Source organism: Squalius cephalus (assembly GCF_949319135.1).
Source record: "Squalius cephalus genome assembly, chromosome: 2".
Taxonomy (NCBI): domain Eukaryota; kingdom Metazoa; phylum Chordata; class Actinopteri; order Cypriniformes; family Leuciscidae; genus Squalius; species Squalius cephalus.
The window spans coordinates 14780777-14795340 of record NC_137123.1 but is presented as its reverse complement, the minus strand read 5'-3'; the positions used below and the strand labels follow the sequence as shown (position 1 = coordinate 14795340).

Below are 14564 nucleotides of genomic sequence, written 5' to 3'. Positions count from 1 at the left end.
TCTGGATAACATACTGCCGGATCAATGCAGGGTAAGCTGATTTTTTTCATTTTCAAAGTGCACAGAGTCTTTCAGTTTGATTTATAAAGCTCATTTGTGATTTCAGAGTCAGACTTCTGCAGGATGTTTTCAAAATCTTCTTGACAACATAGAGAACATTACAGCTCAAGTGCTCCCTTTGGATGTAAGCTTTTAAGAGAGAAATCATAAAATGACCAAATATCAGTAATTTATGATAACAGAACATTTAATGCTGCTTGTCTGGAAGGATTGATATTCATTCATAAGTGTTTTTGTATCATAACAAAATAGGTTGTGACTACAATTTTGGATGTGGCTCTTAACACTTCAGAGATTCAATCAGCTGACTCAACGGAACTAGTGACATTTGGAAACCGTGTATTAAAAGCCAGTGAGAAGCTCATATCTTTACTGGTGAAGCCAACGGACACAAATGACAGCGTCAGTTTTACTCTTGACACCGTAGGTAAGTGAAGACGCAACAGTATCTAGACTACACACAATTTTCATACTAAATATGCTCTAGAGGGTTTGTGAACTAATCAAGGAATCAATCATTTTAATATAGAATTTGATTTATTTGTATATTATTAGTAATCCCTTTTTGGGTTAAGGTGCAGAATCTGGCTTTTTGCAGATAGTTCCTCATGCATTTCTTGCTATGTTAAATGTAAAGTAAATAAAAGGAGACACAAGAGTTCAGATTCATTCACATTATTTTCTTTAGAGGTACAAATCTTCATGATTGGACCAAAATTCACTTCCGACCAAATCCCTCAGCTGGGCACAAAAAATGCATCTTTGGACATTGATCTCGTTGGGATTGCAAAGAGTAACAACGGAACAAGTATGTAAAACGTATTTAATAAAAAAAAACTGACATTCACCACAATTACTGACAGTGAGCAGACCTACTGTACACTTTAAATTAACTGACCACATTAACAAACGGTTGCCTGCACTTGTTATACAATCACTGATGAACATCTTGGGTTTAATGAAGGAATTAAAAAAAACATTGTCCCCTAACATTCTTATAAAGTTTTTAGTGGGAAGTTTCCCAGCAGGCACTGGACATGGACAAATCCAGAAACATGCAAAATATAAAATTAATAACACATATGATCAATGTTTAGACACTGGATGATGAGATCAGTAATTCAGGTCACTAGATGGTGATCAATAACTATCCAAACCACCTGATCACATTTTCATGATAATGGATGTGTCTTATAAACACACTGTCAAAAACATAAAATAATGTTAAAGAGTCAAGGGTTAAAAGGCCAATTAAATCAAAAGCGGAAACATTTTCAACAAATCATCTACAACATCTAAACCTCTGTTTATACTCAAATCTTCAACATCTAATAATTCTCTAATTGTTCCATTTTCACCCCTGCTGAAGTTAAACTCATGTGCCTTGAGCAGGGAGAACGCCCTCTCAAGGAACATTTAGGAACATTTCTGGATCTCGCCCATCAGATCACGTTCCCGGATAACTGCCTGTGCACGTGTGGCGGCGTCAGTAACTTCAGTAGTGTGTAAATGCATTAACTGTTAGTAAGGACACTGTTTAAAATACTGCACTTCATGTGTGGTAATTTAATAGAATTGCGGCAGGTTCTTGTATGGTTCACTGCAGCTTTCAGTATTGCAGTGATAGTGTGTTAATTTAGACACATGATTACTGCAGTTTCCAGTGTTGCACACTGTTAAATCTTGCTGTAAAACATCTGCCAAATTCTGGCAATAACACACTTTTTTCCACTAAAACAATAATATACCGTAGAAAACAATGCATTCTAGGAAATATTTGCAATTTTCGAGAAAGTAGCCCACAGGAATTTAACTAATATAATATTCACCAATATAGTCCACTTGACAGAGTAAATGAAAACAAATGATTGAATTGAGACACCGATGAACACCTGATCAGCAGAATCACTGAAGGACAGAGAAACAAGAACAGAAAAAAAGAGAAACAAGAACTACAACTGACTTCCAGCCACACTGAGTGTGAAACCAGTTTACGATTATTTATTTCATACATGTACAAAAGTTCTTGTTGAGAATGAACAGAGGTTTAGATGTTGATGTTTTATTGAAAATAATAAAGTTGTATTATGGTGATCCATTATGGTGATCAGTATTTGCTTTAGTTGAGCTCTTGACTCTTTAACATTAGTTTTTCTCTGTCTGTTGAGACACGTGTTTGTAAATCACATTTGTTATGGCAAGAGAAAGCCAAGAGGAGGTTGATCATGTATTTTTGGCTGTTGTGACAATGCCATAGGCTAATCATCTAATGTCTAATCTTTGATTTTATGGGTATTTTAAATTTATATTTATTGATCAGAGTATCTCCGTGATTCTACAGCATGGGATCCAGCAATGTTTCAATAATCAGTTATTTTGAAGGATATTGAAATCATACCGTGCATAAAACATTTTGAACTCCTGTATTATTTAGACACACGGACATCAACAATCAGCACACGAATTTCAACAATAGTGACAATCAAAAGTTTTATTTCGCAATGCATGCTGGTTGTCAGCATGGTACAAAACTCCCAGCATGCACTGCAGCATTAATAAATTATACAGCTGAATTTGTTTTATTGCTACCATTATTAAGATTCATGTGTTGATTTTTGATATACAGTACGTGTCTAAATTACACTGTAGGTTTCTGCAAATGAAATTAATTAACTCCAGTTTTAACATTCATTCTACCACTAAACCAAATTTACATTTTTATCTTACACAAAATCAGCTGCTGTGGCTTTCATGAGTTATAACACAATGGAGAATCTACTGAAGCCAGACTTCTTCAACACATCAAATGACACGATTAAAACCATGATGTCCACTGTGATCTCAGCTACTCTTCCCAAAACCACCAACACTAAACTCACCAAACCAGTCAACTTCACCCTCAAACACATCAGAGTGAGAGACTTTCATAGACTTTTTAGACTAAATAGAATGAAACTTGATGTAAATGCATATTTCTTTTTTTGTTATTTTAATTGTCTAGTTCTGCTCTTCCGTTTTATTCAACACAGCAATAACTTGAATTATACGGATAACTTATAGGGAGCAGGTGTTGTGAAAGTGCAGCTATCTTAAGAAGCAATTTCTACCTAATCTAGCTTAAATATTTTGTGCAATTTTACTTTTGAATTCATAATTGTTTGTGTACCCATGCAGAGGTTAATTACTGAGCAAACGGTGATACTTGACAAAAATCCTAGGACGTTTTCTGATTTTTTTTTTTTTTTTTTTTTTGCAGGAGTTTGACCCCAACGGTTCCCTGTCCTGTGTGTACTGGAATATCAGCGAGTGGATTGTAGATGGTTGTTCTGTTTTAGAGACCAACAGCAGCTACACTGTGTGTTCCTGTGTTCATCTGTCCACATTTGCTCTCATCTTGCAAACCAGCCGCCCATCAGATGTGAGAGAACATGTCAGACAGGTAATATTTATGACGCTGTGTACCAGAAGTTTGGTGGACTAGTCATCCACAGACTAGTTGATTTGTATGGTATAGATATTTGTTTTATCTTTATGTTGCCAGTTAACAAAATCAATTGACATTGAAGCACGTTTTAGATTAGCTTTATTATTCTCTATTAATTCAACCAATTGTTTAAATTTTCTTTGTTAAGATCTGCAATGCTGTGAACTGAATGGTTCAACAAATAACAGGTGATAATTTAGTATCACTCAACCTCAACCACTCAATCACACTACTCAAATTCCCCACATGGGGTCACCATAATTATATAACCAAGTTTATAAACTCAAAATGGATAGTTCACAAAAATATCCTCACAGAAAATTAAGTAAAGCCTTATAAAGTGTAAATTTCTAACAATATTTCTTAAACAATACACTTTACACACATACAAAAACCACTGTCAGCATTTTCATCACATGCATTCAAACACCATTACACGAAAATGAAATATAACACTCATATGATATTACGCACGTCATTCACATTTGTTATTGTTATGCACATACACATTACATTAACGACTTACCGAACTCTTTTATAGAGACTTCGTAATGCCTGTCATGTGCATCGATCAAACATCTTCGATCATCTCGAACTCTAACCACAAAATACACATTATACATGTTACACTTTTAAGAAGGATACGATGTCACTTCCTAGGGCAACACATTTATTTCTGTACAAAAGACATGAAAAACACAGGTCAAACAAGGAGCGCTTTTCTTTGCATGTACACCGCACTTCATCACGTACTGAATGCTACTTCTATCCTGTTATTGTGTGATACCTTAACAGATTATCATAAACAATCATGTCTGATGTTTGCAAATGTCTACACAGCAAAATCCCCAGTGTTAAATTAACACTCCTCAGTGTTTATATGTGTCCACACTACAGGGTGTTAAAAATTAACACTGAACAGTGTTGAAGTTAATGAGATAATTAAGTTAACACTGAAGCAGTGTTGAAGTTAATGAGATAATTAAGTGATTAATTAAGTGATGATTGGCTATTAGTGGTGACACCTGATGTTAATAAGTAGAATCATTGAAGAGAAACAATAACAGAAAAAAGAGAAACACAAGAACTACTGACTTCGAGTCATTACACATTGTTGCACTTATTATTACCAGTTTGACTTTATTTCTGTCAAACTGACTTTTATTACTTTATTTTCTTTTCTACATCGACAAAAGTTCTTGAGATTTAACAGAAGTTTAGACGGTAATGTTTTATGGAATTTTTCTTTTCAAGTCACCATTTTGGTGGTCAGTGTTTGCTTTAGTTGGGCTCTTGACACTTTTCATATTTCAATATTAGTTTTTCTCTGGTTGCTGCAACTCTGTGTTTATAAAGCACATTTGTTACTGCAAGAGAAAACATGACTTGCTCACAATATGTTATGATGATAAAAACATTATCATGTAGTGACCTGATTCACTGATGTCATTCAGAGTCTAAATCTTTGACTATATGCTTGATGTTTTGTTTTAGTATTGGTGATTGTAGCTCTGAGATTCTACAGTTTGAGATCCAACAGCAATATCAAAAATTTTGAAAATACTTTGAGCAAAGAAGTTACTGTGTTTAAACACACAGACATCAAGAATCAGCATATGAGTCTCAACAATGGTGACAATAAACAAACTAGTGACAAACAGATCAACTCTGAACATCACAAAACAAGCTAATAAAGTCAGAACAAAACAATAGCAAAATAAAAGCCAACAGAAAAAACAATGAAAATTACAGGACAATTCAGCTGCATAATTTATTCATGCTGCAATGCATGATGTCAGCCATTGATGCGTTCTGATTGGTGGCTCCCATCATGCATTGCAACATTAAGCATTTGTTTGATTGTCACCATTGTTGAGATTCATATGTAGATTCTTGATGTCTGTGTGTGATTTTAAATCATTCAGATCTTTAAAACATTGCTGGAAGTAACTACTGTAGTGAAAATTTAATAAAACAATTGGATAAATCAGTTTATAATGATGGGTGACATCATTGAAACAGGTCACTAGTAATTTCATCATTGAAATATAACCAGGGCTGAATTTCCAAAAGCATCTTAAACTTAACTTGATTGAAGACCAACTGCAACAAATGGTCTATACGATCAAATTAGGCTTGCGATGTTTTCAGGAAACACAGCCCAAATCACAGTTACTCTTGCCACAACACATATGCTCTATAAACACAGAGTTGGAGCAGCCAGAGAACTACTAATGTTTAATAATAAAGTGTCAAGAGCCCAACTAAAGCAACCACTGACCACCATAATGGTGACATGAAACGAAGCATTCCATAAAACATTACCATCTAAACTTCTGTTAAATCTAAATAAGACAGTGTGTAGATGTATGACAGAAATAAAGTCAAACTGGTAAAATAATAAGTGCAATAATGGCTCGAGGTCAGTAGTTCTTGTGTTTCTCTTTTTTCTGTTCTTGTTTCTCTTTCCTTCAGTGAGTCTGCTTGTTATCATCAGGTGTCACCACTAATGGCCAATCATCACTTAATTAATCACTTAATTATCTCATTAACTTCACCACTGCTTCAGTGTTAACTTAATTAACTCATTAACTTCAACACTGTTCAGTGTTAATTTTTAACACCCTGTAGTGTGGACACATATAAACACTGAGGAGTGTTAATTTAACACTGGGGATTTTTGCTGTGTAAGCAGGTACACTAGACACATTACTCTTCATACCACACTCAATTCTCAAGAAATACATACTCTAAATACATAAATAGCATAACATAGATCTGAACATGTGCTCTCACATGGCGTAAAGGAAAGGTCTGACGAATAACGTCATTAAAGTATCACAAACTCCTTTAACATAAATACAAATGAGTCATAAACTCGATACACATAACCATGTAAATAGCTATTTAGTATAAATTAACATTACTCTAGCATTGATAACTGCACATATATTTTAATACTCTTTCTAATCACTGTTTTAATTGTTTTTAATCTTCTATGAAATATGCTAATGAACTGACTATATAATGAACTAGATTTCAACCGATCACCAGTTACTGTGCTCATAATAAGCTCACAAAATGATTAATAAAAGGATTTTACCACTGAATCTGACTGGAGTTCTTATTAACAGTACATACTGAATGCGCGTTTACATGTAATGGCTGACAAAGTAACGCTAAATGAGGTTAACATGTCTATGTGTAGACTAATCACAGACACGTGTGCCTTCTTAAAGGGTTAGTTCACCCAAAAATTTAAATTCTGTCAGTAATTACTCACCCTCATGTTGCTCCAACCCCGTAAGACTTTCGTTCATCTTCGGAACACAAATTAAGATATTTTTGATTAAATCTGATAGCTTGATCACTCCTCCATAGGCTTCTAAGGGACCGAAACTTGCTGGCCCAGAAAAGTTATTAAAGAGATCGTCCAAGTGACTACAGTGGCTCGATCTTAAGTTTATAAAGCGACGAGAATACTTTTTGTGCGCAAAAATAAACAAAAATAACGACTTTATTCCACTATTCATTTCCTTCTCTCTGGGCCTCCAGTGAGTTCGCGTAATGTTTTAGAGCAGCGCGTCTGTGTTGCACGTCACCACGTAGGCTCACTATTGGCCGACGCTGATCATGTGTGTGATGCGTGTGACGCACAACACAGACGCGCTGCGCTAAAACACTACGCGAACTCACTGGAGGCCCAGAGAGAAGGAAATGAATAGTGGAATAAAGTCGTTATTTTTGTTTATTTTTGCGCACAAAAAGTATTCTCGTCGCTTGATAAACTTAAGATTGAGCCACTGTAGTCACTTGGACGATCTCTTTAATAACTTTTCTGGGCCAGCAAGTTTCGGTCCCTTAGAAGCCTATGGAGGAGTGATCAAGCTATCAGATTTAATAAAAAAAAATCTTAATTTGTGTTCCGAAGATGAACGAAGGTCTTACGGGGTTGGAGCAACATGAGGGTGAGTAATACTGACAGAATTTTCATTTTTGGGTGAACTAACCCTTTAACTCAGACTGCCCAGACTCGTCACTACACACTACACAATCAATGTTCGTACACACCTATTTGGTTAATTATTCCTCGTCTCGCACTCACATCTCGAGTATACAGTATATCTTTTTAGGGATTTATTCCTCCTTTTTGCTCACGTTAAAAGTTACTAGTTTTTTCTCTTGAGTTGTTAACACTCTCGTCCACCATTTTACGTATGACACTCTTAATCACAGTCAAATTAAACTTTTCTTAACGTCTCAGGCACGAACTACGGCTCTATAAAAATAAAATAATGTTGGGCATTATAAAGATTATTCTCAGCTTACCTGTACAAAAGACATGAAAAACACAGGTCAAACAAAGAGCACTTTTATTTGCATGTACACTGCACTTCATCACTGGGAAACCCAGGCTACTTCATCACACTGAATGCTACATCTATTCTGTTAGTCAGCTACTGATGCATAGTGTAACTCTTGGGTGCCCCCTGCTGATGAACATGAGTTTAACCGAGATGAACACTGTGCAATCCATTACAAATAAATGTAACAATAATGTCTTTACTAGGGCTGGGTACCGAGTTCGATACTTTTTAGGTACCGACCGAATTGCCTCGATACTATCGAGTATCGAAAAATGACTTGTTGTTCGGTACCAGATTTCGATACCTAAGGGGTTAACTCAAACAAATACAAATAAAATGCACAACGACACACCTAAAGTCGCTCACGCACGTACACGCAAACTCTACACACACGAGACGTGCGGAACTCTCCGCGCACATACTCATATGAGACGCGCGCGCGCACACAAACTGTCCACGCACATACTCATGAGACGCGAGCACACACACACACACACACACACACACAAACTCGCGCACGTACTCAATGAGACGCGAACACACACACACAAACTCTCCGCGCACATACTCATATGAGACGCGAGCACACACACAATACCCTAAGTCGATCAAAAGTGTGGCTACATTTCTCCAGGTTCGATGCCAACAGCGCGCGATGCAGAACTTGCGGTAAAATAATTGCTACTTGCTGCAAAGACCGGTACCGCGATAGATATGATGAGGACCTTGACAGTGCACGGAGTAAACATAAGAGCAGAAAGTTGCTCCGTCTTCGACTGGTAAATGAAGAGATACCTTGTTGATCACTCTGACAGTGTTTATTTTTTCAATAATGACCTACTGAATGTACACTGCCGTTCGAAAATGTGTTGGTTAGTCAGTATATATTTTTTTCAGTAAGGATGCATTCAAGTGATCAAAAATGACCTTAAAACATGTGTAATGTTACAACAGATTTCTGTTTCAAATAAATGCTGTTCTTTTGAAATTTTTATTCATCTAAGAAAAAATGTATCATAGTTCCAAAATATTAAGCAGCAAACTGTTTTCATATTTCTGAAGGATCATGTGACACTGAAGTAATGATTCTGAAAATTCAGGAAAAATCACAGGAATAAATTACATTTAGAAATATATTCAAATAAGATTTTAAATTGTAATACTATTTCACAATGTTACAAGTTTTACAGTAATTTTGATCAAATAAATTCAGTTTTGGTGAGCATGAGTTCTTTATATATATATATATATATAAAAATTGTTATTTGTTCCTTTGTGCACTGGCTAAGGAGCATGAGTCAAACTGAAAAAATAAAACCAAAGTTTTTTTGAGGTAATGTGTTATGTAATATTGTTAAAATGGATTTCATAAAATTGGTATCGAAAAAAGTATCGTTCAGGAACCGGTATCGAAAACAAGGTATCGGTATTGGTATCGAAATTTTTTGAACGATACCCAGCCCTAGTCTTTACCAAGTTCAAAATTTAAAGGGGGTGCAATTTTATTTGTCCCTTTTGACATCCTCAGTGCTACATACATACACAGGATGAAACGAACAGAGCCTATTACAGCAGATTAAATGATGATCATCACATTTACTCACATAGAACATCGATTAAATCAAGGATTTATTTACTTGACACACGACTGGATTCGTCATCATTAGGGCTCGCTTTTCTTAAAGGGAAGAATAAGTTTTCCTCTTTCTTATAAGTTCAAATACCACCCGGCTACTTATATTTGATAAAACATATTTTTTTTTCTATTTTCTATTTGTTTTATCTATAATATTTTGCAAGATGGGGATTTTAAGCAGATTAATTAACAGGCGTAACTTCCTGGAGTGAAAACTGTTACGTCCTACTGTCAGAACCCTTCCTAAACCCTCAGAGAAGTTCTCTAAATTAACCCTCTTTAAAACATCCTCTACAGCCCTGAAAGCTATTAAATGGCTATTCAAGCAATGCTTTGAAGACAATTGTAGACGAACTTTAGGTCATCTGCTGTGTGAGATGATCCTTTTATGTCCATTTCTGAGGACTGTGATATTCTGTGTAAAGGAGCGGTCACATCAGCGAATTTCGGTGAAATTTAGCAGGCAAACATTGTGTATTGTAGTGATGTATGAAGCACAGCTCACAGAGAAGGCACTTTCAAACCAAGCAGATTTGTGTTATGTTGGACAATTGTGTCACTTAACTTGTCTAAAACATTTTAGTTTGGATGTTTTCTCAGAGCGACTCATTGCTGGAGCTGTTGAATTTGGTGTGTGTGATCGTGGGGCTGGTGTTCTTCAGTTTGGCCCTGTTGACCTTTGCCCTTTGTCAGTGGAGTCCTGGAGTGAATAATGTGGCTCGAATCAACATCTGTGTGAGTCTGCTGTTGGCTCACCTTCTGTTCCTGCTCACACAACAGTTCCTGAGCCTCATACGCCCTCATCAGGTGAGAATGATGAAGGAGCCCTACAGCTCAGCACAGTCTCACTGAGAATCATCATAACCGTCTCTCATGATCTCCAGGAGTTGTGTGCCGTGATATCAGGTGTGCTGCACTTCCTCTTTCTCTCCGGCTTTGTGTGGATGTTCATTGAAGCTGTGCTGCTCTTCATCTGTGTGAAGAACCTATCACAGATCAGCTCCAAAAAGAGGGAGGTGCTTAGCAGTGGATTCCTGTGTGTGATTGGATATACGGTTGCTCTGGTTGTGGTGGGCGTGTCTGTCGGGCTGCTTCCTGAAGGATACGGCAGCGAACAGTGAGTTATTTTTGGATTTATTGCTTATTTATTAAAGTAAATATTTTATGTTAATGATTGACAGCTCACAGCTAAGTAAGTTGTATTCTGTATGTATAAAAATAACCCAGAAGATAAAAATGCATTAGTAATTTTTTACACTTTAATATCTGTATTTCAACAGTCAACACCTGAAATAGTTTTTTTAGATTTATTAATTCAGTTCTTATATTATGTTTCCTCTAAACAGTTGCTGGATTCAAAGGGATAAGGGTTTAATCTGGAGTTTTCTTGGTCCTGTTTGTGTCATACTAGCAGTGAGTTCTAGTTACAGACATATTTCTCATGGGCTGTTGAAGTCAAGAAAAATTATGTGATAATTTCTTATTTTTCTGCAGTTGAACATGATTCTCTTCATCAGCATCGCCATCAGTCTGTGTTTAACTCTCACCAAACTGAATGCTGAAGTTTCTCAGATGAAACAAACAAAGTAATGTGCACTGTTTGTTGCTCTGACACTATAGAATAGAAAAACATAGACAACAAAGACACATTAAATCTTTCTCTCTCTTTCTCTGCAGGATTATGGTATTTAAAACACTGGCTCAGTTTGTGGTTCTTGGTTGCTCCTGGATTCTGGGTTTCTTCACTAATGACAGGAAGGAGCTGGAGATCCTCTTCCTGATCTTGAACTCCCAGCAGGGAACCTTCATCTTCCTGGTCTATTGTGTCTTCAATAATGAGGTCAGACATCACTCAATTTACCACCATATTCCATTCAAAACTGAATATGAAAGACTATTACAGTTGTTTTCTTAGGGTGTACGATTGTCCCCCCTCCCCACTCCCCACTCCCCCCTCCCCACTCCCCACTCCCCCCTCCCCCCCTCCCCCCTCCCCCCCTCCCCACTCCCCCCTTTTATAGGGAAATGTCAGAGTCAGTTGTTTAATCTGTTACTATTCTTCCATTTCCTTCCTGTAACGGAACATTCAAATGATTCAAAACTTTTCAAACTCCAACTGTCAGAAATTCAAACTTTTAGGCCCAGCTTTCTCAAGCTTTTTTTTAATTATTATTCCTCAGTAATAGGTTCAGCAATTTTATGATCCTGCTCCATAGGAAAAATTTGCACTCTCTACAGAGACATATAAGAAAGAAAAGTAAAATATCAGTATTTACTTTTGAAAGAGCAACTATAGTCTCATAAAACACATTTTCTTTCCTGTTTATTATAAAGAAATTCCACTGTGGTTGATGAGTTTCAGAGGTTAAATGGATGTCATGAAGTCACTCAGCTCCTCTCGTCTCATTCTTGTCCAGGTCAGACAGCAGTTCAGGAAGTTCTTCAGATGTCTTTGCTGTGGACTCAAACCCAACAACATCAAAAGTGTCCAGAAAAAAAGCTGAGGACTACAGCATCCATATTCAAGAGATGAATGCTACAGAATCAATGCTTTCAGATATTAACTCCAGTCTCCACTTCTGCCAGTAAATGAGCAATTAGCCTAACGTTATACAGGTCTTATTTTTTAGCTGTGATTAATTTTGATGTAAATCTTTTCACTTTTTTTTACTATTAGTTTCTTGGTGGAGGGTTTGTTGCCTCATTCTTCTAGACCTGTGTGTGATTTATTTTACTGGAGACCCTTAAAGTGATTTGTGTTTCCTTTAGTTCACTGTAGTCCTTTAGTTAACTTTAAGAATATTTAATATGACAAAGACAGTAAATGATTGTATGTTTTTGCTTATTGATATTAATCAGTAAATAATGTTTCCCTTTGATTATTTTTTCAGCTTCATTGGTTTTCTAGTAAATATTAAGAAACTTTAGACGAATTACTCTTTTACAACAGTTGTTTCACCATGTATCTTCATATGCTCTACTGGTGTAAAAGGCTGTGTGTCCACCAAAGCATTTTTTCACGTGGCTGGCATATTTTTTCGATTGTTTTCAATGGGAGCGCCGCATTTTTAAAACGCCATGAGCGTAACGAGGCGCTGAGCTTTTTTTTTCACATTGAAGCGCTGAGCGTTTGGCGTTTTATACCAGTCGCCGAGAGTTGAAGAATGTTCAACTTTGGGTAAAACGCAGCGCTCATCACTGTCACTTTTTACCCAACCGTCCAATCACAGTGGAGGAGAGGCGGAACTAATACCACACTGACCAACCGCCACATTCTGCTTGTACAACATCAACAGATGACAACGACAAGCATAATAACGGAACAAAATAAATTAAAACAAGAGCCAGAGAAAATATGTTACATTGTATCGAAATTTTAATATAGAATCAACACAGAAACAAAATATGTGTGAAATGAGATACTAGTAACACTTCTGCGGATATTCTGTATCATAACAAGGAAAGTGTCTCAACTGAAAAAAATGCTGCGCTGCCAAAACGCTCTCAAGCACCCACAGCTAGGTGTTTTCAGCAAGGCGTTTTTGGTGGACACATGACCTAAGGGTTATGCTCTGTTTTGTTTCATTTTCATGGATTTTAGTCTATTTCTCGTCAGTTACAAGTTTTGGAACCACGAGAGCGATGTCTTGTGGTTCCATCACAGAGAGCCACAAAATCACTTTCCAGAACATTCTCATTCACAGTTCCATGCTGGTGGAATGCTCTCCCCACCCTCATCCAGAATGCAGAATCCCTGGAAACATTCAAAAGACAACTGAAAACCCTCCTCTTCCGTGAGCACTTAACCCCATAATATATATATAAAAAAAAAAAAAAAAACCTTCCTTTGTTCTAGTTTCTCGTCAGTCATTAGTTGTCATGGACATTCATTAACAAGCACACCTGTCTGTTGTTTTGGATATTGGATTGATATTGTGATGTACCTGTTTCAAATAAGTTATTTTGGGTTAATGTTATATAAAGATGATTGAATGCTATTTGCCTGGAAAGTACCTGCAAAACATAGAATGATATTACAATTGAACTTTCTTTCTTAAGCTGATTTAAAGTTGTTGTTTTTTTTTTTGCATTAACTGCTTTTTATTCTAACTAATAAAATAAGTATGTTTTATTCGATCGCCTCCTGTGAGACTTATAACTACAAACTGAGCCTCAAAAAAAGAACCACCACAACCCACATACACAGCAAAATCCCCAGTGTTAAATTAACACTCCTCAGTGTTTATATGTGTCCACACTACAGGGTGTTAAAAATTAACACTGAAGCAGTGTTGAAGTTAATGAGATAATTAAGTTAACACGAAGCAGTGTTGAAGTTAATGAAATAATTAAGTGATTAATTAAGTGATGATTGGCCATTAGTGGTGACACCTGATGTTAATAAGCAGAATCATTGACGGAAAGAGAAAAAACAATAACAGAAAAAAGAGAAACACAAGAACTACTGACTTCAAGTCATTACACATTGTTGCACTTATTATTACCAGTTTGACTTTATTTCTGTCATACATCGACAAAAGTTCTTGAGATTCAACAGAAGTTTAGACGTTAATGTTTTATGGAATTTTTCTTTTCAAGTTACCATTTTGGTGATCAGTGTTTGCTTTAGTTGGGCTCTTGACCCTTTTCATTTTTTAATATATGTTTTTCTCTGGTTGCTACAACTCTGTGTTTATAAAGCACATTTGTTACTGCAAGAGAAAACATGACCTGCTCACAATATGTTTTGATGATAAAAACATTATCATGTAGTGTCCTGATTCACTGATGTCATTCAGAGTCTAAATCTTTGACTATATGCTTGATGTCTTGTTTTAGTATTGGTGATTGTGGCTCTGAGATTCTACAGTTTGAGATCCAACAGCAATATCAAAAATTTTGAAAATACTTTGTGCAAAGAAGTTACTGTGTTTAAACACACAGACATCAAGAATCAGCATATGAATCTCAACAATGGTGACAATAAACAAATTAGTGACAAACAGATCAACTCTGA

At 36.2% G+C, this 14564-nt stretch overlaps 1 protein-coding gene across 1 annotated transcript; it reads left to right on the top strand.

The window, feature by feature from the left end:
- The first annotated feature begins 2793 nt into the window (after positions 1 to 2793).
- On the top strand, positions 2794 to 13682 carry LOC307152493 (adhesion G protein-coupled receptor E3-like). The gene is made up of 8 exons (XM_079861186.1): positions 2794 to 2973; positions 3317 to 3499; positions 10148 to 10354; positions 10432 to 10664; positions 10894 to 10960; positions 11042 to 11133; positions 11225 to 11387; positions 11965 to 13682. The coding sequence occupies exons 1-8, from the start codon at positions 2812 to 2814 to the stop codon at positions 12049 to 12051; spliced, it is 1194 nt and encodes a 397-aa protein (XP_079717312.1). The 5' UTR covers positions 2794 to 2811; the 3' UTR covers positions 12052 to 13682.
- Positions 13683 to 14564: the final 882 nt, after the last annotated feature.